This window comes from Lissotriton helveticus, chromosome 2_1, assembly GCF_964261635.1.
Source record: "Lissotriton helveticus chromosome 2_1, aLisHel1.1, whole genome shotgun sequence".
Classification (NCBI taxonomy): Eukaryota; Metazoa; Chordata; class Amphibia; order Caudata; family Salamandridae; genus Lissotriton; species Lissotriton helveticus.
In genome coordinates this window covers 1,906,911,101-1,906,937,465 of record NC_136059.1, presented here as the reverse complement: position 1 = coordinate 1,906,937,465, position 26,365 = coordinate 1,906,911,101, and the positions used below count along the sequence as shown (strand labels likewise).

The 26,365-nt window shown below is 47.9% G+C and overlaps 1 protein-coding gene across 15 annotated transcripts in view; it reads left to right on the top strand.

Annotated features, from left to right (window-relative positions):
* BLTP1 (bridge-like lipid transfer protein family member 1) overlaps positions 1-26,365 on the top strand; it is a 2,102,388-nt gene that overhangs the window by 1,867,591 nt on the left and 208,432 nt on the right. For all 15 annotated transcript variants that reach the window (XM_078676841.1, XM_078676840.1, XM_078676839.1 and 12 more), the window contains one exon: positions 8,164-8,317. In XM_078676841.1, coding sequence (XP_078532967.1) covers positions 8,164-8,317 — 154 coding nt within the window. The remainder of the gene's footprint in view (positions 1-8,163; positions 8,318-26,365) is intronic.

Genomic DNA, 26,365 nt, shown 5'->3' with positions numbered 1-26,365 from the left:
CGGAATCCAGGACAAGGCACTGGAATGGATCACCTCCTTCCTCGACGGAAGAACACAGAGAGTCCGTCTACCACCGTACAAGTCAGAGGCCACCGAAGTCATCTGCGGCGTACCCCAGGGATCCTCGCTGAGCCCAACCCTCTTCAACGTCTACATGAGCCCCCTCGCGACCATCGCACGCCAACACAACCTGAACATCATCTCCTACGCCGATGACACCCAGCTGATCCTCTCCCTGACCAACGACCCCGACGCCGCCAGAGCCAACCTGCACGAAGGGATGAGAGAGGTAGCCGAATGGATGACGACCAGCCGCCTGAAACTGAACTCAGACAAGACGGAGGTCCTCATCCTGGGCTCCTCGCCCTCCGCCTGGGACGACTCCTGGTGGCCCCCCGCCCTGGGCACCGCACCCAAACCGACGGACCACGCACGCAACCTGGGCTTCATCCTGGACTCCTCCCTCTCCATGACCAGACAAGTCAACGCCGTCTCCTCGTCATGCTTCAACATCCTGCGCATGCTACGGAAGATCTTCCGGTGGATCCCCACCGAGACCAGGAAGACTGTCACCCAGGCCCTCGTCACTAGCCGACTGGACTACGGCAACGCCCTCTACGCCGGAACCACCGCCAAGCTCCAGAAGAGACTCCAGCGGATCCAGAACGCCTCAGCCAGACTCATCCTCGACATCCCACGAAACAGCCACATCTCCGGACACCTGAGAGACCTGCACTGGCTCCCGGTCAACAAGAGAATCACCTTCCGCCTCCTCACCCACGCGCACAAAGCCCTACACGACCAAGGCCCGAGCTACCTCAACAACAGGATCAACTTCTACACTCCCACGCGCCTCCTCAGATCAACCAGCCACGCCCTCGCCGACGTCCCCCGCATCCGAAGAGCGACAACAGGAGGAAGGTCCTTCTCCCACCTGGCTGCCAAGACCTGGAACTCACTCCCGTCCGACCTGCGCCTGACCCAAGACCACCTCTCCTTCAGGAAGAAGCTCAAGACCTGGCTGTTCGAGCAGTAACGGCACCCCCCCCCTCCCAGCGCCTTGAGACCCTACGGGTGAGTAGTGCGCTATATAAATGACCTGATTGATTGATTGATTGATTGATTCTTCCGCAAGTTCTGGGCTGCGGTCTGTGAACACTGCCTGTCTCTTTGGCCGCTATTCCCATTCTGTATGGGATGTGGTTGAGCAGGTGCTACCTCAGTGTCCGGAGGAGGCTCGGGCAGTTCTCTCTGGAGCTCTTATGGAGGGGAGAGATGCTTCCAAGTTCACTATATGTTGTGGGCTTGATACCGCTGATTCGCTGGGTAGGGCGATTTCCACAATGGTGGCTTTACTTTGTCATGCCTGGTTGAGGACGACTGACTTTGCTGCAGCTGTCCAGAATACTTTGATGGACATGCCCTTCGATGGCACCCGCCTCTTCGGTGATAAGGCAGATTCCACTTTGGAGCGTTTTAAGGACTCTCGGGCCATGCCAAGTCCTTAGGCCTTTCGGCCGCACGTACTCCTTCCACTTCCAAATTTCGTTCCTTTCGAAGCTCTGGAAGAGGCGTGCAAACACGTTCCTTTCAGAACAAGCCTGCGCAGCAACAGTCCCAGCGCAGCTGCGGACGTGGGTTTTTTCAGAGGCGGGTCACGGGGCCAGCGTGCAGGTCAGTCCACCAACACCCCCGCTGCCAGTGCCTCCACACCTTCCTAGTCCGGTGTTTGAGGCCCACCAGACACCAGTGGTCGGGCAGGATTCGTCATCATCTCCTCCACTGGCGCACCATTACATCAGACAGGTGGGTTCTGGAGATTGTTCAAAGGGGCTACCCCTCCCCTTTCAATCTACCCACCCAGCCATGCCACCTCAGTTACACCGCATGTCAAGGGATCATTTGGCACTTCTTCAGCAGGAAGTTGCGGCCCTCATGGCCAAGGGGGCCATCGAGCGCGTTCCGACACCAGAAGTAGGTCGTGGTTGTTACTCACACTACTTCTTGGTGCCAAAGAAGGACAAGGGTCTACGTCCCATCTTAGACCTTCGGAACGTCAATCGATTCCTCCGGAAGGAGAAGTTCAAGATGCTCACTCTGGCTCAAGTCTTGTCTGCTCTCTACCTACAAGACTGGATGGTGGCACTGGACCTGCAGGACGCTTATTTTCATATTCCCGTCCTGCCAGGCCATCCGCAGTTACCTACAATTCATGGTGGGCCAGGAGCATTTTCAGTTCACCGTGCTCCCCTTTGGCCTTACCAGCGCCCCCCGGGTATTCACGAAAGTGATGGCGGTGGTCGCTGCTCATCTGCGCAGATCAGGGGTTTCACTCTTCCCCTATCTCGACGACTGGTTATTCAAGACGGGCTCGCCTCAGACAGTCGTCTCTCACCTCCAGACTACGGCCGACCTCCTGCATTTGCTGGGATTTTCCATCAACGAGCCAAAGTCGCACCTCATTCCCTCTCAGAAGCTCCTTTTCATCGGAGCAGTTCTGGACTCGGCGCACTTTCGGGTTTATCCTCCCGAACAGCGAGTCCAGGACATTCGGGCTATCATTCCGATCTTTTAGCCCTTGTCCTGGGTTTCGGTCAGGAAGACCTTGAGGCTGCTGGGACTCATGGTCTCCTGCATCCCGCTGACCACCCATGCCAGGTGGCATATGCGGGCTCTGCAGTGAGACCTGAAGTTCCAGTGGGCGCAGCATCAGGGAAACCTGTCCGATTACATCCAGATCACGGAGGGCGTTGCAGTGGTGGCTCACAACTCACCATTGGGTCAGCGGCAGATCCCTCTCCCTTCCCCAGCCGGAGCACACAGTGGTGACGGATGCGTCCCTCCAGGGATGGGGTGGCCACATGGGAAAGGCGGAGATCAGAGGCCTCTGGTCTCCGGGGGAGTCCCGGCTCCATATCAAACTTCTGGAGCTGCGGGCGATTCTTCTTGCACTTAAGACATACCTCCCCTCTGTCAGGGGGAAGGTAGTGCAGGTGTTCACGGACAACACCACCGCCATGTGGTACTGCAACAAACAGGGCGGAGTGGGGTCGTGGACCAAATGTCAGGAGGCCCTGCACCTCTGGACATGGCTGGAGCGTCATGGCATTTCCTTGACGGTTCAACACCTAGCAGGTTCTTTGAAATCCAGGGCGAACGAACTCAGACGCCGGTGTCTGATGGATCACGAATGGCGTCTTCACTCGGAGGTGGCACAAGGTCTCTTTCAACAGTGGGGAGAGCCTTGATTAGATCTATTCGCCACCGAAGAGAACGTGCAATGTCATCAGTTCTGCTCGTTGGAATTTCCAAGGCAGCACTCGCTCGGCGACGCTTCTCATCACGAGTGGAGTTGCAGTCTGTTGTACGCCTTTCCGCCTATACCACTCTGCCCACAGTTCTGAAGAAGATCAGATGCGACTGGGCCCAAGTCATCCTTGTGGCTTCGGACTGGGCTCGAAGAGTTTGCTATCCCGAGCTACTCAGTATGAGCCTAGATCCTCCGATCCAACTGCCTCTGCGGGAGGATCTTGTGTCGCAGCAGCAGGAAACAATTCTCCACCTGAACCTACCAGCCTCCACCTACATGCTGGAGATTGAGCGGCGACAGTTGTTTCGCCTCCCGAAGTATGTGATGTCATTCTGGCAGCAAGGCGTCCCTCCACTAAATCGCTATACGCCTGCAGGTGGGACAAATTTATGGCATGGTGCACAGCCAAGACTGTGAATCCCCTTTCTGTTCCTCTTTCTGAGGTCCTTTTGTTCCTTCTTTCTCTGGCTTGGGAGGGCTCTGCTCTGGGCACTATCAAGGGTTACCTTTCGGCCATTTCCGCCTTTTTGAGGCTTCCAGATCAGCCTTCTCTTTTCAAGTCCCCTGTTGTACAGAGATTCTTAAAAGGCATTACGCATATGTTCCCTCCTGTTCCTTTCATTATGCGTCAGTGGAACTTGAATCTTGTTTTGACCTATCTCATGTGCGCTCCCTTTGAGCCGCTTCACAATTGTCCCTTATGTCTTCTGACTTTGAAAACTGCCTTCCTGGTGGCTATCACCTTTGCCAGGAGTGTGAGTGAGCTTCAGGTTCTTTCTTGTAAGCCTCCTTTTCTGTCTGTTCATCAGGACAAGGCTGTGCTTCGCACTCGTCCTTCCTTTTTGCCTAAGGTTATCACTGACTTCCACATCGGGCAGACTATCACCTTGCCTACTTTCTTTCCGCCTCCGCATCCTTCCAGAGAGGAAGAGAGGCCCCACCGTCTGGATCCAAAGCATGTGCTTTCCTTTTATCTGAATCGCACACAAGCATTCCGGGTGAATGACCAGCTCTTTGTTGGCTACGCAGGCGCCAAGAAAGGCCAGGCTGTTCACAAGAGGACTATATCCCGCTGGGTCGTCTTGTGTATCAGGCCTGTTATTCTATGGCTAAAAAGGAACCTCCGGCTGGGCTGCACGCCCATTCTACCAGGGCAACAGCAGCCACTACGGCATTGGGCTGTGGTATCCCCTATCAAGACATCTGTCAGGCTACCACGTGGGCTTCACTGCACACCTTTACAAAGTATTATTGCCTTGACAGTCTGTTCCAGAGGGTCAGCTTCTTTGGCCGTTCTGTTCTCCGTGACTTTCTGGTGTTATCTTATTCGCAGACCCACCACCGGGGTTGGAATTGCTGGGGCATCTATTCTAAGGTAAGGAATCTATCACTAACGTGTCTCTTTCAGATGCACAAGTTACTACTTGTGTAGCAATACATCTGTAAGAAACATTAGTTAGTGATAGATTCCTTACCACCCCACCCATCCTCCCCATTTTGTGACCTGATTACTGGGGTTAAGGTCATCCTTTCGGGCCCTAGTTTCTATGCTTCAGTGGTCAGTATCTTACATGGCTCTGCGTTCCTGTCGTGGAAAATTGTGTACAGAACTGACGTCAGCGCGCGTGGGCGCGTCTAAGTAGCTCCAGTGATGTCATCTCGGCGAATACGACGCCAGCGACGCACGCGGAGCTGTACAACGCCTATCGACGCGCAGGGGTACTGCTGATGAAAGCTTTCCGGATCCAGTCTGACACCTGGGGATATTCTAAGGTAAGGAATCTATCACTAACGAATGTCTCTTACAGATATATTGTTACACAAGTCGTTACTTATGCTTCTTGATTAATGATCTCCTGCTCAGCTTTCTCTTACATCTCAAGATTGCCTTACTGAGATGAAGCTTCGAGACAGATGTTGCATATTGTAGTAGACTGAAAATGTATAATACTTGCCAAAATATAGTATGTTGTGATGGGGCCCAAATGTAGCTGTCTTTTTATCTGATAGTCATACATTTTTGTAGTTTTTTGCTTTTGTGTTGATTTTTTTTCAATTATCTTTTAATTGAGTTTGTGTTTTTAATTGAGTCTTGATTCTTGAAATTTCTTACTGTATTTCAGAAATTATTTCAAACAATTCTTCATTGATGAGTAGCATTTGGTCTGTGGAAAACGCATTTAAAATTGTATACCATTTTTCAGTGAATTCTTTGTTTTGCTTAAGTAAAGTTGGTTTTAAGGCTACTTGTAGCCCACCTTGGAAACTTCTTCACCTTATGCTACTATTTGAAATTTGATGCATTTCTCATATTTTTCTCTTGTCGCAATAGGTTTTCCAATATACATAAACATTTTGTGGCGAATCCATGGGTAATAAATGTTCCCCTGTATCCTTAAACAGAACATATATTGTTTGCTTCTCTTCCTTTGAAATCCCTAAATTTTCAGCTTTGTCTCTGTTGGTGTTGCTACTTCCTCAACCAATATATTGGATGTTGTATTGTGCACGTTGCCTAAAAGCCAGTCACATCTTACAATGGACAATCTTCGCTGCCCTTTATTTTCACTTTTTGAAGGAAATTTTTTTGAAGGACTACTGAACAAGGAACAATGTAAAGAAATCAAATCACACTACAATTGACATAATGTTCTTAAGAGAACTAAGAAACAGCAAAGAGTATCATATACAAGCTTATTAAGGCATAGCTGTGCACACTGTAACAGGGTGCAAAAGTGCACTGTTCAAGTAGTTTTTAGGTGGACACATTGACCCTTCTGATTATAACTATGAATCAAACGAATCTTCCGTTGATACTCAGCAAATGGGCATGCTCCAGATAGAAGTATTTGCAACAAAGAACAATCACTAAAGACCTTAATCAGCCTTCTCTGACAGTGTTATGGGCTTCACTCACATAGATCCTCATGACCCATTCTGGACGAAGCCAACTCAATTTTCAGACCTTGTTTTGCTCCACAACAGCAACTTCGTGGCCCCTTACCAGTTTCAGATCTCTTCGTTCACATCAATGGACTGATCCAAAATGTCTTCTTCCCGTTGCCGGTTAGCTTGAGTCATGAGGAAATAGCAATGTATTTCTGGAAATGTCAAAATCCAACATTGCCGTCGTATATGGTGCTACTTGGGATTATAAAAGCATATGGCTTTGTTTTGGACACACTACTCATGAAAACCACATTCGAATTTTACATGCACCTTTAAATGATAACTTAAGATCCTTGGGATACTGGAATACTTGCAGACTCATGCAAACAATCTCCCTTTGCTATCTCTCCCTATCTTAATATGCTGGAAGACATTTTCTCTCTGACAAATGTAGAGTTAATAGCACTATATCTGTTTTCTCCATTGCGCCATATCATTGAGACCATGTACAACAGTGATACTGCCATACAGACTTGACAGTTTAATGCACCAACAATTTAAACCTTTATGATCTTGTCACACTGACCATTTGTCATGAAAAAGGGGAACTTTCTTGGTTGTTATTACTTTAGCGGGAACAATAGTGTTTTTAAGCCATCTAAGTATTCAGTTTTTCATAAAGACAAACTGGTACTGAAAACATTACCCTGTTTTGTGCCTAGGGTTTGAGCATAGCGTCATCTTAACGAGAAACTAAATCTTCTTTTCACCAAGACCCCATGTATGCTAGTGTAACAAAACTCTACTCAAGCTAAATGGTTCCATGGTTCTTAACCTGAACTTGATAAGAGCTATGATTGCTTTTGAAGTTAGATTATCACATACTCACTTATGATGGTCTTACCCTAGCAACAAAGGCCATTATTGCTATTTAATTTATTTGCATTTCTAAAACCACAACATGAGACAATTTTAGCTTCCTCTAAGGCTGTACTCTAATTTTACAGAGCTAGAGCCCATCGTTTCTCCCACTAAGATATACTCACTGGCAGGAAAATTCTTCACAAACTGTTTCCTTGAAACTTCATCTGGCATATGCTGTTTCCTTCTCCCAACATCCTTGATGTTGTGGAATCAATATTTCAACCAGTTGGAAAGGAAGCCTTTCCATTCACAATGAGTCTCATACACTTCTCTCCTTTACAGAATCCACTAAACATTCTGTGGTGCACTGCTCCAAATTTACATAGCAGAGAAACATGGGAACGGGGCTAGGATGATTGGTTAGTTGTGGGTAGAGGATACCCTTGTTCTTGGTCCACTTAAAAAATTTTAGTGAAAATGTCTTCGAGAAACTTTTACTGGTCCTGTCTGTTGAGCACACAGTTCCAATAGGTAGTGAAAGAGGGATAACAAAGACCAGTACTATTGGAATCCTTTCGAAAGTGTTTTTTCCTGCAGCAGGAAAATCATTGTTTGAATTTATCTACCAGCTGATCCGAATCAAGGATGTTGAACCTTTCCATTCTAGTTTTACTGTTTTAGTCACATAAATCTTCCAGTAGTAGTTATGACTACCGTCTCATTGGTCCTCTCTGAAGTCGGAGTTGGCCAATTCATGTTCACGTTTGTTTGAGATCAGATATATTAACTTGCTCCATACCTGGCAGTAGAAAAATTGTTTAGTCTCATTCACTTAAAAACAATTTACATACTTCTTTGTTGTTAGCAGAACGTCTTGTCTTGATTTAAAGTCCATGGTATTTCTTTTCTTCCTAATTGAAGAAGCTTAAATGTTATGGTGGCCTAAAGTTAAAATAGCTCAGCTTGAAGCATTCTACAAATAAAAAAGAAGATTCTTTGCAACTAGTTGGTGCTAAAAGTTAATGCTATGGGATTATTTTTTATGATATTACTTCATTAAAGGAAATAATTAATAGTTCTTCTGTTTTTTCTGTTTCCAGATGCTCTCTCTAAAACATCAACTCCATCTTTTAGCAAATCAAATAAAACATCAGGTCAGCTTGGCGCGCCTTGGGAAACACTGGTTGTGTTTGCAATCAACCTGAAACAGCTAAATGTGCAGATGAACATGAGTAACGTCATGGGCAACACAACGTAAGTTTTTGTCAGGTACTTTAAACACTGTTGATTAGAACAGGACTAAGGTGTTACTGATTAGTTATCATTTAATTCTTGAAGTAGAGACATGCCAAAATACTGCATGATTCGTTCACGACACAGCAGACATGTGGTGGATCCATCACCATTTGGTCTCGAGGTGGAACATCCATTACGGAGCAACAAAAATAAGACCAAAATCCCCACAATAAGGAATAAAACTAGTGGTATGTCTCCAAAAACATTGGAAACCAGAGAATATATAAAGGATGGATTAACTCCGAAGACCGTCTGGAATGTGCTGATGTAGCCAGATCCAACCGGTTTCAAAAAGTGTACAACGCCCGCTGTATTAGATCCATTAAACATGCAGTGCACAAGTTACCCAAAATCTTGAGAGAAGTTAATGGGTCATGGCAATTGTATTTCAGAGGCAGACCTTCCAACCTCCTTCTGACACTATAAGTCAACTCAACTTATTAAATTTCACATTAAAAATAGCTATTGAAGGCCATACTCTTACTTCCCGGACTGTAAGTTCAGGTAGAAATAACACTTCATTATGGGTCACGACCCTGGAAACAGTCACCACATATGGTACTCTTGGTTAAATCCCACAACAACCTTGGTCATTCAGCATCAAATAACTTCCATTAAAAGCAATCTGAATGCTGGCCAAATCAAAGCAACTGGGGTACCTTCCAGATGACACACTAAGTTGGCCACAGAAGTGTTACATGTGCTGTGAAGAGTGATCTGTTTACATATGAAAAAATAGTCAACGTTTTGCATTAGTTTCTGCTGAGAAATACTTCAGTTTCCCTATTCCTACATCAGTAAACAGAAGTTAGGACCCATGTCTCATGTACAAATCTCTCCCCCAATGCCTCATACCTACCACTTGAAAATCTTTCAAACAAGTTGTGAAATGAAATGTAGAAATTGGCAGTGAGATAAATCTGTGGATTAACCATACGTCAGATGGTGTCACGGCTGCTGTGAAGGGCAATTTCTCTAAATGCTCAATGTTTAACATTATGTAAGTTGCTTTATTTTGTCATTATTTTGTTGTGAGCGTGTTAAATTATAAGGCAAATATAAATTACATTCAGGTATTTATAGGGCACATGACTAGATTTCAAAGTCTGCAACACCCAGCTTCACTGCATGGTTGATCTAAGCTGACTTTGACCATGCGATAAGAAGGATACATCTCTTTGTATGATGTCAGTTGTTGCGGAAACAATGTTATTCAGAGAAAAAGTCCTAGTTGAGAATATGGTCTTGCCGTTATCAACAACAGCCAATAGATTTTGACAGACAACGGGGAGGGAAAATTAAATAAATAATACATTTTCCCTCGTCGTAGTCAGTCGAAATCCTCCGCCCGACCCTGCCGCTCTTAACTGCACTGGTTGTAACCATTGCTGGCATAACTTACCCACACTGTAGGTGGTAATCACTCCCGAGTGTTGTATCTCAATATAAAGTGGGTTCGGTGTGATGTTTCGAAACCCTTTGTGTTGTCTTGAAAATGTGCATGGCAACCATTAGTGTCTAATGACCACACTAGTCACCCATCTGAACAGAAATGTTAAGAATTGTATGTACCATTCTGTATCATGCTGTTAAGCTGTCCCTCTCTGTAATTTGTAAACTGTTGCCAATCATCAAAATGTGCAATGGAGGGAATTTTTTTTTTTTTTTTATTGAAATTTTTTATTGAAAAATAAAAAGTGAACATTGGACATTTACAAGGTTGCAGTGCACTTGGTAATCATGTACAATAATGTGAAATCATGAAGTGGATATATTACATGCCTGCGAACAGAAACAAGTTTCATGATTAGCATGTCTCAGCAACAAGGCCCCACCTCCCTGGACATTCCCGTCCCCCCTCCCTTAACTATCTGAATCCGAGTCGCTTTCTAACTGAGGTGGTTCACAAATGTCCCCCCTATATTCGTTCCAGGCTCCCCAAAGTGCCCCCCACTTTCGCGGACATTTCCTATTCAAGTATACTGTCCTTTCGGCGACCATTGCTGAGTCCAAATCCGTGCTCCAGTCTCTAAGCGCCAGCGGCACTGTGGATCCCCAGGCCTTGGCCACATTCCTTTTAGCGTACGTAATACCTAGCGTAGCCCAAGCCTGGTGGTGGTTACTGAGGTCATTAGGCTCCCAGATGTTTAATAGGCAGCGTCGTGGCTCAGGGAGCAGCGAAACTCGTACCACTTGGGATATAGTTCTCATTACTTGGGTCCAATAATTGGCAATCACTGGGCACTCCCAAATAGTATGGTAGAATGTCCCCTCCTCCCCGCAACCTCTCAGACAATATCGGTGTGTGGCTCTTCCTATCTTATGTAGTGTGACCCTAGTGTAATATATTCTGTGCAGGACTTTCAACTGCACCAGTCGGAGTCGTGATGATATAGCAACCTCTGGAGGCGAGGAGAGTGCGGTTTGCCAGTCCAAGTCGTCCAGTTCTGTGGTCCAGGCGGTTCTAAGTCTGTCCATGGGGTCAGGCATGTTGTTAATTAGCTTACGATAAACCAATGAGGTCGCTTTCTTAAGCATATGCTCCATAAGCAATATATCCTCCAGAGGGGTGGATTCAGGCAGCTGTCCCTCCGCCGGCAACACAGAACGCAGGGCGTGAGAGATTTGCAGATAGCGGAAACGTTCCGCTTCCGTCAAACTAAATTGAGCCGCAAGTTGGTCGATAAGTTAGGATTTTACCTCGGCTATAGATGTCTCCGATCGTCGAAATTCCTATGTGGTCCCAGGCCTCAAACCCTTTGCTGTTACAAAGTCGGCCAAGACGGCGCGACACCCAGAGTGGTGTCATCTGCGTGATTTCGTTCTGACACGTAAGACGTGCTGATGCCAGGTGCCAGAGCTTCACCGTGTGGGCCGTAGGGCCCATCAGGGTAGCTACACTCCGGGGATCATAGAGCGTGGTCATCACTCCCCCAGCCCCTAGGTCATACCTGTCCGCCTTGAACGCGGGCTCCGTCTGAGGCGCATGAAGCCAGTAATTTATTATTTTCAGTTGTGAAGCCCAATAGTAAAACTGGACATCGGGAAGTGCAATACCCCCATCATACCACCCTCTCACCACCTTTAGTCGGGAGATACGTGGAGGTTTATCCCCCCAGAGTAGACCAGTGACTAACGCGTTGATGGACTGAAAATATTTCGGAGGTACCAGAAACGGGGCGTTTTCTAGGATATAAAGATGGAGGGAATTTTTAGTGTAGCCATGTCCTTAATTTTAGCTAAACCCTGGCATGTTGTTTGCTGTACTGTTTTGTTCTGAAACATCATTTGTATTAGCCACCCTCTGAACAAAGCTTCATTGCCCTGAATTAGCAATCTTTTGTTCCCCAAACTGATTTTAAATCAATGTTGTCTTTCCAAAATGCATAATCTTGTACAGACAATTGGGAAATAAAGCAAGACGAGTAAATCAGTTTTGTTTCGGTAAGCATATTTTTCTTCGCTACGAAGGGGAAAGCTTAAAACAATAAGACACCGGTTCTACGGGGTTGATGCTGGAAAAATATGCAAACGTCTGCTGCTGTTTTTGAGCCTCCCACTGGTGGTGTTAAGCAGTGTTCCCATTGTGTAAAATGTAAAACTGCACATGGAGTACTAGCTCTCTGTAAATAAGAGTGTGCATAATGATGATAGCAGAACATTTCACCATAATTCGCAGATGTACTATACATATCTTTAGTAACAAATACAGCGTAATATTCTAACTCAGAAAGCCTAGAATTCAATATGTTCACATCTTAGTCATTAGACAACCTGCCAAGAGTAACACATCACTCAATGGCATTTTGACTACATAAGGGACCTGTAAAGTGTCTGTGGGACCAAAAATATCAAATGGGACCTTATCCCGAACCATGCCATACGAGACGGTAAATGCAGAAATGTTCACAAGGGATAGTCACTTCTCACTTTGTGATGAAGAATGAGGCTTTAATACTCCGGCAACCAATTCAACAGCAGAGCGTTCTGAGAGACCATGTTTATTTAGGAGCAAAAAGAAAACTGTCTCAAATCCAATCCAAAGGAAAAGGAGGAGTAATAAAATGACAATCCAAATATAAATCTAAAGTGGAATCGTTTAAGTCTGTTTTAGCCATAAACTAAATGCACATATCTCATGAAATGGTGTATCTGACAAATCCCCAAAAAAGTTATCAATGTTGGCAAAATAGCCTAAGGCAATCTTTGCAAAAACAGGAACCTCACGTGACAGCACAAGGTTGGTAGACACTTCCAAAGGTGGATCATAATAAACAATTTTGTTGTTAGAAATGGTATTCGAAGACTGTGTATTCACATATGGTTTAGGGTGCCATGTTATCAGTAGTAACAGAAAGTAATAGAACTTCAGTATCTGATATCCCCCGCTGGTGAGTAGAAAATCCTGTAACTGCTGTGTAGGATTGGCCACATGGTGTGGTTTTTTAAGGTCAATTGAGACAAATGTTTTGTTTATACAACCAGCAAGCAGTGGCAAAAGTATTGTTCTCGTACCTTGAACTGCCTGGACTGGCACTGGTGCTCTGTATGATGATCCAAACTCCTCCTTATCGACAGTCGTTACTCAACCTAGATCTCCAATCTTTGGAATCCAGCAGGAGTCGCTGGTTGCACCTTTACTTGGTCAGTGGCAGCACATTTCAGGTGTTCATTCGAATGGTCATCTTGGAAGTCTTTGAGTTCCTGTAAGACAGCCAAACGTTCATTAATGTCAAAAGGTGTATTTGCTGCCACCATGACTGGATTATCAAGATCTGGAACGTAAACTGGACGACGAAAAGGACCTGATAGGGAGGTCAACCGCCCAAGGATCTTCTAGGCAGATTATTTAAAGCTCTATGGACTCCATAAAGATGATGGATCCAACTACGACCTGAACCTAGTACTCTAGCTGTTAAAGACTCCTTAAAGTCAGTAATGGTTTTTCCTCTCATCTATTGAATTTCCCTCAGGAAGATCGGGGGAGGAATAATGCCCAGCAACACTCAGGGTGCCCATGGTATCCCTGTAAGCCCTAGAGGCAAACGCTTGTCCCTGGTCCAAGTGGAATGCAGCTACTGCATATGTCCTGATAAAGTATTTCAAAGCTTTTATAACAGTTAGAGCATCGAATGATTGCTGTGGCCACACCCATAGGATTCTAGAACATGAGTCCACTGTTAATAGAATGTATTTAAAGGAACCATCTGAGTTCAATGATCCGTAGTTTTAGATATACACACAAACCAAGGGTTTGTTTGTAACTAGGAGAGGTATCTGCGGTGAGTGTGCTGCAGTGAAAGCTTTTATTTGTTGACAAATGTCACTGCTAAGGACATATTTTGTCTGTTTGTATAAACCATGCCAACTATAGCGTTGCTGTAGTAGTGAAGCTGTAGCCACCACACCTGCATGGGCAGAATTTAACCCATCATGTGCTACCATGAGGAATTCTAGCCTTTGTTCTGAATTTGGTATCACTCGATCCCTCTCTCCAGGAATGTGAGCAAAATGTATGTTTTGCGCACACAGTAGATATGAGTAGTTTGCTGGATACTTTTTTAGGTAATGGAGTGCCACAGTGCAAAGCAATGACAGCTACCATGATGTCTCCATCCACTCTAGTATGGGAACGATTAATTGAACCTACAACAGCAATCTGGACTGCCACCTTTGCAGCTTTATCAGGCAGTGAATGCCCAGCAATATGTATTTGCTTACTCAAAGTATGAATTCCATGAGCTTGTGGCAAATATTCTTTTAAATGTGCCACCTTTCCCAAAAGAAACTTGTGCTTGATAGTATTCCCTTTTGAGTCTCCTAATCCATTTCAGTCCTAAAATTGTAAGTGCTCATTGAATGGCTGGACACAATAATGCGAGTCACACACTTTAATTGTATAGGAAATTCAGAATCCTATTTTTCTAGTGCCAGAATTAGAGCTTTGAGCTCAGCCAGCTGTGCAGTACAATCATCTAGGGATTGTGTAAAGGTTTTTTGAGGCTGGAAGACTCCATCCCTCATCCCTTCATGTACCACTGCCTAAGAGGTAGAGTATCATTGTTTAGTTCCAACTACGGGCTGGGCTGAACCATCAGTATAGACAATGAAGTTACACTGATCAAGAGCGAAAAACATCATTGGGCACAGATTATTCTTGTTCATCTTGTAGGGATTCTTGTGTTTGAAGTGTAGGGTCAAAGACATAGTCTATGTGTGTAGCTGTTAAGGAGGCGGCCTACTGTATCCATCTAGGATATAAGGCTTTCACATTTGGAGCACTGACCTTGGTGGCACCCGCTAAGGCTGGTATGGGAGTAACTTCAATTATGCATGTCCCTTGAGCCACTGATCCTTCCTTTATAACAGCTGTCTGAATAGCAGCTTTTTACGTAGGAGCAAAACGCATTTCTACATTAGAAAATAAATGCAATTTATTTGCAATCAGTACTGTATCAGTTTTATTGAAAGTGACATGTATAGCATGTCGCCCCCTCAATTATGTGGATCACCAAATTCGTGGCGTTTACACATGTGTGTAAATGTCTGGATGCAAGCATGTCAGTTTGCAGTGTTCTTGGAATCTGCGTATATTCTGGTGTCCAATGTTTGCTTGAAAAGTATGAACGCATTGAGTCATACCATTAGGGCATAGTCTGGTGTAGGAAGTCCCCAGTGCTAATGTTCTTTCCTTAACCTGTACCATTGTTTCATATTTAGCACCTCTTTAGGCTCCATGTAAGTCCTTAGTAAATGGTAGCCCTGTTTCCAAGGACATTTGGACTAAAGAGGGTTCCTAAGGTCTGCAGCATGAATCGTGCCACCCTAAGGGACCCCTCACCAAGCTCAAGCAAACTGCTATTGCAACCTGCGTGTCTTGGTGCAGAGAAAAGTGAAGAGTCATCATGCCACACATCCTTGTGTGCCATGCCTACAAAAAGTACATGTGGTATAGGTAAGTCACCCCTACAGCAAGCTTTACAGCCCTAAGGCAGGGTGCACTATACCTGATGTGTGAGCATATCTGCGTGAGTGGCTGTGTCCCTGTGATATCTAAGTCACTTCTTAGATACCACAAGTGCACAGGGAAGTCATAACAAGTACATGGGCATGACACTTGTGATTATGAGTCCCCCAGCTACATGATGCCTTCACTGTACCCCCAGATGTGTGGAACCAAACATCTCATCTTAATAAACCCACACTGATGCCAGTGATGGATTTGTTAAACTGTGCACCCAGAGGGCACCTTAGAGGAGCCCACTGAGAACCTACCGACTTCTAGTGTGTTGAGTGACTTGTCTTGACTATCTAGCCACCAAAGATGAGTTTCTGCCCCCTGAGGTGAGTGAGCTTGCAGAGGCCAAGAACAAAGCCTGCTCTGGCGGGAGGGTTTTACACCTCCTCCATGCTAGATCTGCTTTCCAGGGCAGGAAACTTCCAAGGCCCCACCACCTTTGTTAAGCAATCTTGACCTTTCCAGATAGTGGAGATGCCTTCCCGCATATCCAGACCTCACTTTTGGCGGGAAGACAGGCAGGAAAAATAGTAAGATTAGGAGGTGTGTCCCACACCAAGCCAGCACAATCCCTAAGGTGGACAAGCTGTTGTGAACACCACCTTTTCAGATTCCTCCATCATATTTTGGAAAGAATTAATATAGAAGGACGAAGAAGAGTCACTGGCTAGCGAGAGGAGCAGAAGTGATGTGGACTTTTTGGGGCGAAAACCTGCCTGCTCACAACTCTCCTGACAGTTGCGACAGAGTCACTCGTTCTGCAAGCTGGAGATCTACCACAGCCTTGGTTAGCCAGCCAGTGCTTAAAAAATATCGCCTACAGTCTCCCTTGGAGTAGAGGAGCTACACCCCTGCAGTCTGCAGGCACTGAAAATCAGAGTCCGATACACCGCCTTGCGCCTCCTCGGCCTGACCTACTCCACAATCAACCAAGAAGAGATATCCGTGCTCGGGAGGGTCAGATGTGTCTCCCTACCAATAGTGATGGCACCAGGACCAACCAGAGCCGGGCAGCACAATCCCCCGGGGTGCTGGATGTCTTGCACCAAAAAGCAGTCCAATCCAGATTATCACTGCACCACGACCGAGCAGCTGTCGAGGAATGCCAGCATTACTGAGACCCACTTTGTGAGTGGCCCAGCTGTCCTGATTTTGCCCCTGCCAGCTGTTTGTTCTAACCACAAAGGTCATCTTTGCGCATCCAGCCCAGCTGACCAAACACGTCTGCACCCGAGTCACTTGACCCAGGTCCCAAAGAACCGGTTGTGCTCCCTTACTGCAAGACCACTTGCAACCCAGGACTTGTCCCCAAGTCCCCCTGTGCAGCCTGTTTTCAGGTGGCCCCTTCTCCATATCGCACAGTTACAACCCACTAGCACCCTGCTTCTGGCTAATCCCTGGCAGCTCCCGAAGAACTGATGGTAGTACTGTGGACCTTAGCCCATTACAATCCAAAACCTTAATGGTGAACCCCTGGAACGACTGTACTTACCATTATACATATATGAATTTTCTTCCTATAGAGTTGCATTGTGCTTAAAGGCGCACAGTCAAGATGGATGGTTTTGTGCACTGGGCTTGATGAAGCCCTCACCCCTCTCTATGGCCCAGGAGGTTTTACCATATGTATAGTGATAGGGTTACCTAGTGGCTTTGTAGGATTTACTTTGTCTCCCGGATTAACTGCCCTTTTCTGTTCCCCCATTGTTTTCCATTTCTTGAAAGGTCTGACCAGTATGTTTCCTCCCACTCTCTTAGTTATGCCACAGTGGGATTTGAACCTGGTTCTTACTTTTGTAATGTGAGCTCCTTTCAAGCTCCTCCACAGTTGTTCATTAAGGCGTATAACTATTAAAACTGTTTTCCTTGTTACAATTACTTCCGCCAGGTATGTCAGCAAGTTTCAAGCGATGAGCATCGGATTTTCACCACTTTAATCCTGACAAGTTGGCCATCAGAATCAGAGCTGCATTCCTCTTAAAGGTGGTGACCCCGGGCTAACATCCTTCTTTCCCCCACTTCACCCCATAAAGGAGGAGTAGAGGCTACACAGGCTCGATCCAAAAAGAGCAGTGATCTTTGATATTGACTGCATGAAGGAGTTCTATGCAGATGACCAGCTGTTCAAAGTCTATGTAGGCAGCAGAAGAGGAAAAGCAGTGCAGAAAAGGACTATATTTAGGTGTATTATATTGTGCATAAAAATCTGCTATGCCTGGGCTAAAAGGAAACACCGGAGGGCATTCAGGCACAGTATATGAAGCCAAGGCCTTAATATTTGCCTTGGCTAGGGGAGTTCTTGAAGGTAACATAGCCTGAGCGACTACTTGGTCATCCCGGGGGATGGGCGTTTTGCCCCATCTGTGGTACAAGACCTCCTTGTATAACCATTTATGAAGACCTTCTGATATATAGATGTGTATTGCTTGGGAATCTCTTTAAGAGGTAGACTATAGAAGTATCAGTCAAAAGAAAAGGTTTCTTACCTTCAGAAATGATGTTTCTGGTGGACACTCTATCAGCAGATTCCTTGCCAACCCTGCCCACATCCTCTTTTGATGAATGGTTATGGGTCAACAATACTGCTGCACTATATACCTTATTAAATGTCATTCTTATCCTACTGTTTTGGCAGAATGGAAAAAATAGATTGAACACTGATGTTGGTAGGCCATGGGCGCAAATTATGGGATTAGGGACATCACTTCTGACTTTGATTGGAGACAACGCCCCCTACCAGCAGGGTAGAGCTGTTGAGAAATGTTTTCTAGACCAATCTGGAACCTGGAGGAGTATTTGACGGGTGAAAAATCTGCAGGAAGAGCGAGTATCCACCAGAAACACAATTTCCAAAGATACGTTTTTTTTCTTCATCCTGACAAATTGGTGTTGCGGACTCTAGCCCTATTTCGGCCGAAAGTCATATCACCCTATCATTTGGGTCAGTCAGTCATGCTTGCCACTTTATGCTCCCCACCAAATACCTCTAAGGAGGAGTAGAAGCTTCACCAAAAGAGAGCTCTTTTGTTCTACATCAAGGTCACAGAGGAGTAACAAGTGGATGACAAGCTTTTCGTAGGCTTAGCCAGTGCTAAGAAGAAGGCAGTGCAAAAGTGGACCCTGACTGGATGTTTTTATGCTACGCCCTGGCAAAGAAGGAGCTCCCTGAATGCAAGTGGGCTCATTCCACAATAGCCAATGCTGCTATTATGATGTTGGGGAGGAGTGTTCTGGTACTGGATATCTGCCAGGTTGCAATGCAAGTGTCTGTACACAGTTTTACTAGGCACTACTTCCTCTCTAGTCAACTTTGCCGGTAAGGCCAATTTGTTCACCCAGTCCTAAATGAACGTGTAAGTCCACTCCTGAGACCCTTTACCTTTTAGGAACCACTGATTTGATATCTGTTCAAAAGATGAGGAATGTACAGTAAAAAATATACGGCAGAAGAACAAGTTACTCACCTTCATCAACGCTCTTTCTAGTGGATACTCTAACTGCAGTTTCTTCATCGCTGTCCCTCCTCCCCATTCCATGGCGTGGACTCCTATGATTGATTGAAATAAGGTCACAAGTTAGATTTGTCAGACTGTCTTTTACTATCTGTCAATAATGATTACCTATGAGGGTGTGGAAAGGCTCAAGATAAGCTGTGACGTCATCTTGCAGGGTTGGCACCTATATATGGGCCTGTACTATAATTTCCTTAAGTGGCACAGGGTTGCCTATGCATGTAAAAACACCACCTATCAGCACCCGGTAGCAGTAGCTAACAAAAACTCTGGATCCAGTCTGGCACCAGCTGATATTGAAAAGGTGAGGAATCTTCAGTTAGCTTACTATCCACCAGGAACAGTGTTACTGAAGGTAAGATGCTAGTTATTAAATAGACACATTTGTGTTGCTGCCTAAGTGCATTTTACTGCACATTCTTTTAATCTAATATAATAATTTCATGTACTAACGTGGGTAGAAGCTGCAACAACTTTCTTATCCTTTGGTACCACTGACTGTGCCCTTCCTCCTGCCCTTGGGCTCTGTAGCCATGATGATGTGGTAATAACTGAAAGTAGGACACTTTGTAGTTGGCTTTTCCGCTCACAAAGCTGTGATCTCTCTAGTCTTTCCTGTTTACATTTTGGATGCACCATATGTACATGCAGTATCTAAAACATGTTTTTCACAAATTCAGATGGTTTTAAAAAACCAGGTCTGCTAATAATGTGATAAAAACACACACTCACACTCTTACACTTATACTCACACACTCTCTCTCTCTCCCTCAGTGGCGGGGTCGCGAACCCCAAATATCCAGAACAGTTGTTTCACAAATCTCCAAAAACAATGCCACGGCCACAAACTGTCCTTTTCAGTGTGTTTTTTATTCTTTACAGCCCAGTCACGCTACACGTTCGGAGAAACACCTCCTGTTCACGACCTACATATATACATTCATACACACACTCCACAAATTCACCCGGGCAGTCCAACACTCGGCGGGTGCTTCCGTGGACGAAGAGTGAATTCGCCTTTGTTACACAACAACTCAACAAATATTCAGAGCACTCTCAGGATTGTTGAAGTTGATGAAGTTAAACACAGCATAAGGTATTTTAAATGTCCCAATGTCATTTCTATTAGCGGGGCTGTGGCCAATCAGGAGGTGGCAAGAAGCTTGGTTTCCATGTCGGTGATACGAAGAGCAAAGGAAAATGGCATTAATATCCAATAATGCATTTTTTCATAATTAATTCAATGATTTCTCAAATTTGATATGTTGCATGTATGGCCATTTCTTATTGCCAATGTTGCCTTGCCGCCCCGAACCCACAGTCACTGCCTTCAGTCCTTTTCAGACTCAATTGCTGTGTGTGTCTCCCTCGCCTGCTGCTGGTTTGTACCCACGGCGTTTCCGCAGGTGTCCCTTGTATGGCTGGGCACTTTGGACTTGTATAGTCCACGTCCTCTACGGATGATGGGCAGAGAGAGAGAGAGAGAGAGCGTGAACGAGGGAGAACATGTTACTTAGTTTTGTTAGTACTTTGAAATTGTAATTCCTAATTGTTATATACATGGTGTGCTTTGTTTTCCTTATCATCATCCCCTCGTGAACAGATTAACAAAAAGCAAAGAGTAAACAAAGATGTATTATAGATATTTTAATGCAAATGTTCATGGTTTTAAAGTCTGTATAAGGTTTTGTCAAATGCTGATAAATGTTAGAAACCATTCTGAAATTTTTACCCAAAAAATATTTTACTTTCATTTATGTAAAGACAGACTGACTGTGAGAATTTTCAAATATGTCTTCCATGGCTATGACTGGGTTCTTTGCACTTGTCACTTTAAAAAGGGAAAACCAGGGGGGTGTGGCTGACAGCCGAACGGAATGGCCGCGTTCTGAGGCGGCTCCGCTATCCTCGCCTTCTTTCTGCAACTATCTGACCTGAAATCGTCTGCCATCCATCCCCTTGTAGTGAGGGGCACAGATCCCGGGGACACCGGCGCTGCATATATCGGGCGGCCCAAAATCCTGTTAGCACCAAAATAGCAGCGGTTCCGTGGCGCCCTTGGAGCTCTGCCGGCAACAACATGGCGGCCCACTCCCTGGACCTCGATTGAAGCAGCAGCGGTGCTACACACTGGTGTGGTGAGGCACCTGGAGAGCACGGAGGGGACCCTTCGGGAGACCGGAGTCTGCCGGCAGCCACATCTGTGCTGTTTGGACAGCTGGGGGTGGCGCGCACGAGTGGAGGACGGCATGCGGCCCTTCGACCTGATTCCATATTGAGGCCCTGGCTTGAGGCCTAGTCGAGTGCGAAAACCCCCTGGGTCGCCTGGAGGTCTCTGCTAGCCCGGACTGCAACCTTTGGGCAAGGACACAGTCTTGCTGCATGGCCGCCCTGCTGTGGACCTGACCGATCAATCGACACCCCTTGAGAGGTCCTGGAGGCATCACAGAGGCCGGCAGCGGTGATTCCAACTGCAGCGGTGAGAGGCCCTGATCGGCGAGGCGGGGGCCGTCTGGAGGGCTCGGGAGCGGCCCATAGCTTACCAACGACTTGCCTGGCACCGCGCACACATCATTAGGGCAGAGGGGAGCGACACCTATAGGTGGGAGGCGGCGCGCTCTCCCCCCTCTGGCCCCTTCAATAATTGAGGCTCCGGTCTAAGGCCTAGTTGTGCGGAGGACCCCCCGAGGTCCCAGGATTTCTATCGCTCCACGCCATTGCCTACCTGAGCTACAAGGTCTGGCTGTAGTGTTGCAGTGTCGCTGACGACCTGAGCATTTGCTGCTAACCAACTTAAGTTTGGCCCCGTGAGTTGAGGATACCAGCTTGCAGCGACACGCTTCAGAGACACCGCGGGGGGACACCAGTGCTCGCCCGACATCAAGCCTGCCTCACCATACCTCACGAGTGCCCCCACTCTTGTGTACCAAGATACGTCACTCCCCTCTCTTCAGACCAACAGCCAGCTGGAAGTTCCAGAAGCAAAACCGAGTGGCGCTCACCTATCGGATTACACAGCTGTATAGCTCACCTGGAAAACCGACAGGCCAGCAGGGGAGGGATTTAGAGACCCCCCTTCCCTGGGCAGGCGGCGGCGAGTACCAGTAGTAGCGATCACATCCTGCAATGGCCAATGGCAGGGGACCTCAAACCCAGGCCCAAAAGACGCTCGCCAAGTTCGCGTGGGGGAAAACAGGTGATGAGCCCGACATGGCTGGCAAAGGAGGGGCAAATGGCCCACTTCCCAGGTCTCCTCAACAAGACCCTACCCTCCAGGACGTATTGAGGCCATCGCGGGAGTCCGGACATCCCTCGAGTCCCGGAGATCTCCCTCATCAGAGCGGACCTACGTAAAATGGATGCCAGAGTCAAAGATGTGGAAAACGCCACCATCAGCTTAACGTCGGACACGGACCTCCTCAAACAACAAGTAGCTCAGCTTCGAGACCAGCAGGCGAAAATGGAAGGCCTCCTCGCAGATTGAGGGAAGGGCGCAAAGAAACAACATACGCCTACTGGGGGTCCCGTAGCCGGCGGAAGGGCCCGCCATGGACCTCTTTGTGAAAGACCTGATTATGAAGAGGCTTCAACCGAAACGCCTGTCCGATTATTTTTTCATTGAGCGGGCCCATCGAGTCACTGGGGAGCGGCCCAAACCGGGGCTCCCCCGAGACTCATAGCCAGAGTGTTCAATTTTCGGGACCGCGATGTGATCCTCCAACCGGCTTGTGCTGGGCTGCCTTTACAAATAGAAAACAGCGCAATTACATTCTTCCTGGACTTCACCATCAAAGTGCAGGCCCAACGACGCAGCTTCCTGGCGGTCAAGAAGGCGATACGGAACAAGGAAATCAAGTATTCCATGCTCTTCCCGGTGAAGCTCCGAGTTGAATCGGAGGGCAAGACCTCGTTCTTTTCCTCCCCAGAAGACACTTGGGACTGGCTGGAAGGATGGCACAGCTTGGGGAGACAGAACAGCACCAGGCACGACAGGGCCAGACGAGGTCCACCGGACAGCGGAGCAGAACATTGTGAGGAACCAGCTCGGGGAGAGAACACCTCGGACTCGAAGGGATGAGGGGTTGAGAGATGGAACAATACTCCCTGCTGCAACCTGAAGGACACTTAGGACCTTTATGAGCAAAGTAAGGTGTGGTGGGCGGTGGGTTGTGTGATGGGGGCCCCTGGCTGAGTAAAAAGAGACATTATCATGGTCGGCCCGGGCGGTATCATTGACAGTCTTAGACAGCTCCATTGAAGCCCTGCGTGGTCTACAAGGATTTCTTTGATTGTTGTGTAACTTGGATCCCTCCTTCACTCACGGCGAGGGTGGGAAGGCTGTACACCAGGCACCCACATATGGAAGGGGGGACGACAGGCACTCTGCCTTGTTGGGGGGTGGGTAGTTTGAAATCCACTGGCTGGGGGGCAGGGTGGGTGGCAGGGGGATGGGTGGATGGAGGGTTCAGGTTTTTGTTAATGTTAAATGTTTTGATGCAGATAGAACTGTGTTTGACTTCAGAAGTTGTGACCATTATCAAGTGATGTTATATACGAAATGTACAGTCGTTCGAGATCCCACATTGTGTATCCAGCCCCAACTGAACAATTGCTTGCCTTGGTGGACCGGGATTCCCTCCCCCTTAGGAGGAGATACCGACTGCACCACTTTGACTACACCATTGCTCCACACTGACTACTATCACTAACATAACACTTTCCTCCCTGACGTGGAATGTCAACGGACTAGGGGATAAAATAAAGAGGGGCGTAGTGTTACAATACTTGAAGAGACACGCACCAGATATAGTCCAACTGCAGGAAACCCATCTTATTGGTAACAGCTGCAAGGCCCTCAACAGATAGAGCTATAAACTATTGGTACACGCGGGAATCTGAAAGAAACGGGTTAGTGTTAGATTCCTTACCTTTAAAACTTTATCAATAAAAATAAATAAATAGAATATTGCCAGGCGCCAGACTGGATCTGGAAAGTTTTGCGTAGCAGTACCCCTGCGCATCGGTAGGCGTCGTCTGCGGCTCCACGTCCGTCGTTGGTTCTTCTTTTTTCCGCGCCAACCAGCGCAGATCCTGAAAAAGAAGTACTCCTTAGTCACTTTTTTACTAACTTTTTCGATCTTTTTGATCCTGTTTCGATCTTTTTGATCCTGTTTCGAGTTGTAAGACTATCGGTGCCGGGAGGGATGCCTGGGTTCAAGCCCTGTGCTGATTCAACTGACTGATGTCGGTTACCGACGCCCATCGCCGGTGCCTGTATTGCCTTGGGGCTGACCATGAGGAGAAGTCGTTGACTGCTGGGCATTGACTTCGAATGCTAGGCGGGAGCGGTCCCGTAAGCGCCTCGAGCTCCGGTAGTCGGCCCCGCGCCGTTCACGGTCCAGGTCGAGGAGGAGGTCGAAGGACCGTTTGCGGGGCCACAGTCGTCGCAGCTCGGCGAGTCGACACCATTCGTCGGGCTCCAAGTCCTCAGGTAAGAGGCTCAAGAAGCCGAAGAGACGACATCGCTCTTCCGACTTCCCCCGACGCTAGCGCGATGCGGCCGGGGGTTCGGGCGACACCGCCCACGCGGCTCCGCTGCCATCTCCATACCCGCAAGTCCCTGGGCTGAACGCGACGCTGGAGGAGATCGATGCCTTCCTCATGGCCATGAAGTCGCTCTCTCCTCCCTCGTGTCCCGCTGTGGTGCCTTCGGGCCCGGCTGGGAGCCCAAGCGGGCCGGGTGCTTCGGCCCCAGTGCCGTCGACGATTCCGGTCACAAAGCTGCAGGGCCCCACCCGATCCGGGTCGCCGCCGGTCGACCTTACGACCCCTCCGCCAACACCAGGGTGTCGCCCCCGACGACATCGTTCCCGGTCCCTCCCTCGGTCCGGATCCGGCATCGGACCGCTTTCGACGCCGAGAGAAGAGCAATAATTCTATGATCCGGCCCCATCTTTTGCACCTGACTATCAGGAGATGGGAGACTAGGAGGATTGGGAGGGGTCTGAGGACCCTCTGGCACGAGAGTGCCAGTCGTATCAGCACTGGGCAGTGGATCTAGGGGAGGCCAGTGGTTTGGACACTTCGCCCTACACTGGCTTTGTCTCCCCTCCTAACGTGGCTACGGAGGAAGGGGCTGCTTACAGCGTGGTGCTGATGAGAGCGGCCAAGGCCTTGGGTCTTGAGCTCCCCGTTGCGGCCGTGAGGACTAACCTCCTCACCGAGGTCCTTAAACCGCAGGCAAGCTCTTCGGAGCCTCTACTGCCGTTTAATGAGGCCCTTACTGACGTTCTGTTGGGCACTTGGTCCAGGCCCGCTACAGGTCCCCCTGTAGATCGGAACGTGGCCAGGCACCACCGCCCGGCCCCAGGCGACGCTAGCTTCCTTTCCACCCACCCCACCCCCGAGAGCCTGGTTATCCATGCCTATAACTCCCAGACCACATTCCCGACTGCTCCACCTGATCGGGAATCCAAAAGGTATGAGCAGTTCGGTAAGAAGCTGTTCTCCTCACTCAGTTTGGGGTTGCGGTCGGTCAACACCGCTTGCCTTTTGGGCCGTTATACCCACTCTCTGTGGGACATGGTCACGAACGTGCTGCCAGGTTGCCCGGAGGAGGCCCGGGTTAAACTCGCTCAAGCCCTTGCGGAAGGACGAGATGCAGCGCGGTACTCTATCCAATGTGGGCTGGATACCACGGACTCGCTGGGCAAGGCGATTTCTACGACGGTGGCGGTTCGCCGCCACGCCTGGCTGAGGTCCGCCAACTTTTTTGGCTGATGTCCAGAATTCCCTCATGGACATGCCGTTTGATGGCCGTCGCCTCTTTGGCGACAAGGCAGACAGTGCACTTGAGTGTTTCAAGGACTCCAGGGCTACGGCCAAGTCCTTGGGCCTGTCGGGCCAGCGGCAGCAAACTTCTGCCTTTCACTCCTTTTGTGGCCAAGGAAGGGGCATCCCCTCACGTCCTACCAGCCACGGGCCGCAGACTAACATCCTGCGTGGCGGTACCAGGGGATAGCGGCAGGGCCAGTCCACATCCACCCCCGCAGCATCCGCCTCAAAGCCCTCCTAGTCTGAGCTTTCAGGCCCATTTAACGGCAGTGGGGGGCAGGGTTTGCCATCACCTCCTCCACTGGCGCACCATCATGTCGGACAGGTGGGTGCTGCAAATCGTCCGAAAGGTCTACTCCCTCCCCTTCGAGGCGACCCCTCCAGCCATGCCACCGCAGTACCACCGCATGTCGGGGGATCACTTGCAACTTCTGCAAGAAGTTACGGCCCTCTTGGCCAAGGGGGCCATCAAGCGCGTTCTAGGGTGTGGTTGTTACTCCCACTACTTTCTGGTTCCCAAGAAGGGCAAAGGGGGCCTACGCCCTATCTTGGACCTGCGGAACGTCAACGGCTTTCTCCAGAAGGAGAAGTTCAAGATGCTGACTTTGGCTCAGGTCATAGCTTCCCTAGACTCTGGAGACT